This window comes from Pseudorca crassidens, chromosome 12 (genome assembly GCF_039906515.1).
Source record: "Pseudorca crassidens isolate mPseCra1 chromosome 12, mPseCra1.hap1, whole genome shotgun sequence".
Classification (NCBI taxonomy): Eukaryota; Metazoa; Chordata; class Mammalia; order Artiodactyla; family Delphinidae; genus Pseudorca; species Pseudorca crassidens.
In genome coordinates this window covers 15,953,388-15,958,435 of record NC_090307.1, presented here as the reverse complement: position 1 = coordinate 15,958,435, position 5,048 = coordinate 15,953,388, and the positions used below count along the sequence as shown (strand labels likewise).

Here is a 5,048-nt window from a genome sequence, read left to right as displayed (position 1 = left end):
GGGAGCCCCAGCTCCTGCGCAGCCCTCTGCTTTCCCGCACCCTCCACATGCATCACGGCAGCCCCTCCAGAAGCCTCCTTCATACACACATCTTCCTCCCCGCCACCGCAGTCCTGAGCGCGCTTAACCAGAGTCAAACCAAAACAGGTAAATCTTTAATTCTCCTCCTCAATTCTTCGAAACTACTTTTACAGACAGTTCCTCAAACACTTTCTCCGCCTCCCCTTCCTCCCAGTCGGCCTTTTCTGGGGTTGCCACGCCGCCCGGGAGCGGCCGAGGTCAGGGGCTTTGGGTACCTTGAACTTGGAGGCTCCGGCGCCCGCCGGGGTGGCAGCAGCGTGGCCGCCTGTCCCCCTCCAGCAGCAAGGCCCGGGGTCCGTGGGAGTGTGGGTGTGGCCAGAAGGTCTCGGCTGGCCTGGGGGGTCAGCCCTCCGCGGTGAGTCGGGCGCAGATGCACATCCTAGACCTAGGTCTTCAGGCGGCGCAGGGCAAGAGTGGCCGAGTCCGGGGGACCCAGGGAGAAGGCGTGAGCGCCTGCGGCTCGGGGTCGGCTCCTAGGACGGGCGTCTGGCCTGAATTGGTCCCCGGTGCCCTTAGAGGGCCTGCCACGGCTTCCCGATGGCCTGGATGTGCTCCTTGGCCTTCAGGCGCAGCGCCGCGATGCTGCTGTTGCGCGGGTCCGCCTCGTCCAGCGGGAACTTGTCCCCGAAGCCGGGCCCGCACGGGTAGGCGGGCGGCGGCGGCGGCGGCGGCGGCGGCGGCCCAAGGGGCTGCAGGCCGGGCCCGAGGGGCGGGGAGTTCAAGAAGGGCGGAGGCGGCGGCGTGTAGCTGGCGGGCAGGCTCTGCGCCGGCGGCCCGAAGCCTGGCAGGCTCTGCAGCGCCGTGGCGCCCCCGCCCGGCAGCGGCGGCCCGAGCCACGACTCGAGCGGCAGGGCGCCCCCCGCAGGCCCGCCGCCTCCGCCGCCCGGGCCCGCCCCGAGGGGCGCCAGGGCCGCGGCGGGCGGGGAGCGGCTGAAGGAGAGCAGAGGCGAGTCCTGCAGCTTCATGGACGACACCTCCAGCTTCTCCTGCCGCCGCCACTTGGCCCGTCGGTTCTGGAACCACACCTGCGGAAGGCAGCACAGCGCCGTCGGGCTGCGGCGGGGGCAGAACTCCCCACCCCCGAGAAGGACCGGGGCTCGACAGTTTCACCTGCTCCTTTCATCCCCGCCGCCACCCCACGCTCCCCACCCGCCTTATCCTTCTTGTCTGTCCCGTTTGCTCCAGTCTCCTCCCTCCTCCTCTCTCGCGCCGAGTCTCTTTGTCCCATCCCTGTCCTCCGTGGTGTTCCCACCCTTGTCCCTGTTTACCTCACCCTTAGCTGTGGTTGTATCTGTTTCCAACTCCTGGCACCGAGCAGGCAGAAAAAAATGAAGTTAACCCTGGAATCGGACAGTGGGACTTGGGAAACCAGATCTCACCAAATTTCTGTGACCTGCTGGTTGACGGTCCCTCCCGACCCTTCGCTTTAGACCCGGCTTCCTCCCTGTGTGGTACAGTGGCTGCGCTTTGTCGCAGACTTTCTGTGCTTTACCCACATTTTGCCTGTTATAAACATATGTATAAACAAATACTCTAAGTACTGTAACTGGAAACATTGGCTGTTAAAATAGAGCTATTTCCACAAATTACTGATAGAACAAAGTGGGTTGATTTTATTCCAGGCATATTTAATATGCATATTACTGTTCGTGAGATTTTCATTTTTATTTAATCGATATCTGACTAATATTTCTGATATTTCCTAAAAATGGCTTTAAATGATTACAATAGTTCAAGTTTAATAATCTACTTTTACTCCGTGGAGTTAGTTTTGACGTTAGCCTAAGATAAATTCAATGAGTTCAAGTTTTTCTTTTTTTCTTTACATAGAGAAAGTCCACACCAAGAGTGAAGTCTGGTCTCTTAAGGCTGCAACTTCCATTACTATTTGATAAAAGCACAAGAAAGGGTGTAATTAAGGTTTCACTACCAACTTACCACCCTCAGGAACAGAACAGAGAGAACTGGTCTAGTTTAGTGGGGAATCTAGAAAGAACTTTGGCCAAACTGGGGGGGGGGGCTTCAGTGTTAAATTTATGAAGGAAAGTGTGGGAATAATTACCACCTCAGAAGGGAGACAGCAGTTCTGAGTTAATTATAGGGAGAGAGGCCCTCATAGGAAAACTGAGAAAAAGCCATCCAGCACCTGAGCAGAGCAGGGCAACTGTCTGCAAGGCTGGGATTTGGGGGGCGGGGGGGGGGGGAGAGAGAAAGAACAAAAATGCAGGTACCCCGGGTCCCTTTCAATAAAAGATTCATCAGCATATCTGAGGCCCTGATTTTCCCAGAAACATTAGCTATATAGAGAAACACTGGCGCGGGTGAGGGCTTCCATCCCACTGCCTCTCCCTCCCCACCACCACCATCCCACTCCATCCCCCAAAGTATCAGCTATAGGCTTCAGATCCAGTATCCAGAGTCAGAGGGCTAAAACCTGGGATAGTCTGCTCTTCTGCTCCACTGCTGTCCTCAACACAGTGGGAGACTCTGCCTACCCGCCCCCCCTCGCAACCTGATTACATCATACCCATGTGTTAAGAACCCACCATATGCTGGGCCACTGTGCTGGCCCTGTGATCACAGAGAAGTCAGACACTGTTCTCAAGAAGCTCACATCTTAAACAAGAAGCAAACATCCCCAAACAAGTAGAGAGGGAGGAACGTGGGACAGAGGCATGAAGGGAGCCCTGTATTCCGGAGGGGCACTGGAGGGCTTTGCCCTTTCCTCTTTCTTCCTCTTTCACTTGTTTTCTTTCCCTCTTCCTACCCCATCCTTCCTCCCTGAAAAGCAGGTGCTAAAATGTCCGCCCCTTCAATGAAATCCTTGCAGCTCTACTGCCCCAAATTAGGAGAAATTGAACTGTCCTTGCCAGTTAATCCTGAGTCACATTAGGGAACTATTTCTTAAAACCATGACATTTACTCATTACTTTAACCCTTTAAACTAAACAGAAAAGACAAAAGGCAGGAGCATGTCCGCTTTTACTTTTAAGACAAGGCTAAAAGCCCCAAACATCTGAGTATCCTCACTTCCTGGAAATCTAATTCATTAGACACACACAAAAATCCCATCTTAGTTCCACTGCCTTTCAGATGCGGTGAAATTTGTTCCGAATGTCTCCCTTTCAGGCCTCTGTAAACTCTCCCAATTTGGAAATTCTCCCGGATTTTTCACAGATGACTAGCAAATATTTAAGGCTTTCAAATATTTTAATGATCAGGGATTAAAGATAATTCAGCTTTAATTAAAGCGAAAACCCCTTTAAATAAAAAAGAAAAGGCCTCTGCAGCAGTGGGAAGTTTGGCTGGATGTGCACCCGAGAAGCAAAAGTCAGTTTCTTAAACAAATCCACCGAAAGTTTCAACTGCGAGGCGCCAGGCTCTCGTTAAGAAGATAGGGTTTTCGTTTTCAAGAAGGTGAGCGCCGTAACTGACTATGGTGGCATTTGGGGCCGCAATCCGGTTACCCTCGAGCCGCTGTCTACATTCCCTCTCCACTCAGTGCTTCCCGCCCCCCGCCCCGGTCCTGGACGCTGTCGCCTCTTCAGCTTGCCAGCCATTCCCAGTTCCTCTCTTTTAGCTTAGAACGAGGGAGACCCCAAAGGGGAGATGCTACTACAAATTGGAACAGACTGTCCAAGGGACGGGGCATGGGGCGCATGGAAAATCTGTGACGCTCCTGTGGGGCTCTGGGCGAACCAAGCGCAGGAAGGCCCGTGGGAAAAGTGCCATAATAAATGCGTGGACGCCCGGGGATTCAAGGGAGCTTTGGCTGCAGCTTGAGCTTCCGGCCCTCCCGTGGGCCCATCTGGGCGCTTTACCTGGACCCGGACCTCGGGTAAGTTGACCTTGCCGGCTAGCTCCTCGCGACTGTACACGTCGGGGTAGTGGGACTTCTCGAACGCGCGCTCCAGCTCGTGCAGCTGGTATGTGGTGAAGGTCGTGCGGTTCCGTCGATGCTTCTTCTTGGGCTGCTCCTCCTCTGACAGCTTCGAGTCGCTGGGGGCTGGGGGTCCGACAGGCAGCCCAGGGCTCGGCCGCGCCTCCCCTGTCTCCTTGGGGCAGTAGGGGCGAGGGGCTGGGACGACGAGACCCCGCACGGTCAGAGACATTCCTCGGAGTATCCGAAGGCCACCCCGCCTACCCATGCGGGCTCCGAGATGGCCCAGGGAGGTCGGGGGTCAGGGCTGCAAGGGTCCCCTTAACTTTCCCTGAACGCAAGTTGGAAGCTCCTGCTACGCATATAGCCCCCACCCCTGCGCCCAGATGCCTTAATAAAAGTTAAGGCAGGGCTCTCTCCTCTTGCAGAGCTCCTAAGTCTGGGAACCCTAAGGGTCTCGGAGCAGCCGGGGTGCGTACTCACCTTCGTACTCGGGAGCCGGTGCCGGGGCAGGCGGCGTGGAGGGCTCGGCGCCTCCTGCAGGCGCCTTGGGGCAGGAGGTCCGCGCGCCCGGCCTCCTATCCCGCTCTTTCGCACCCCGGGCGACCCGCTCCTCCGGGAAGGAACCGAGGATCCCGTCGTCCTTGGTAAATCCCAGGATGGCTTCGATGCTATGCAGCCGCGAGGTGCTTCCGCCCGGGCTGCGGAGCAGGTGGCCGGCGAGCGAGAAGCTGCCGTCGGCCATGGCTGGGGCGCAGCCGGGCAGGTGCATGGGGAGCGCCGGGACGCCGGAGGGCGCGGCCCGCGCTCTCCGCAGCGCCGCCTGCTTGGAAGACCGAGAGCGAGAGGCTGGAAGTCGGCCCCTCCCGGGTGCGGTCGCCCAACCCGAGGGGTCCTGACTCAAGGTCAAGCTCCGCGGGCGATGCGGGCCCCGGCCGCGCGCGCTAGAGGAGGGCGAGCGCTCGGCCCGCGGCCGCCTAGGTCCCGGCGGGAGTCGTAGTTTCAACTCCCGGCGGCTGGGTCTCCGGGAGCTGAAGGTTCCAAGCCGGGTCGCCCCGGCTCCTCCCCTCTCGCCCGGTACCCAGCC

The 5,048-nt window shown here is 57.8% G+C and overlaps 1 protein-coding gene across 1 annotated transcript; it reads right to left on the bottom strand.

Moving 5' to 3' along the window:
• Positions 1-133: 133 nt before the first annotated feature.
• RAX (retina and anterior neural fold homeobox) lies at positions 134-4,733 on the bottom strand. Its single transcript, XM_067698928.1, has 3 exons — positions 4,445-4,733; positions 3,903-4,159; positions 134-1,106 (listed from the first exon to the last, which is right to left on the bottom strand). The coding sequence occupies exons 1-3, from the start codon at positions 4,731-4,733 to the stop codon at positions 594-596; spliced, it is 1,059 nt and encodes a 352-aa protein (XP_067555029.1). The 3' UTR covers positions 134-593.
• Positions 4,734-5,048: the final 315 nt, after the last annotated feature.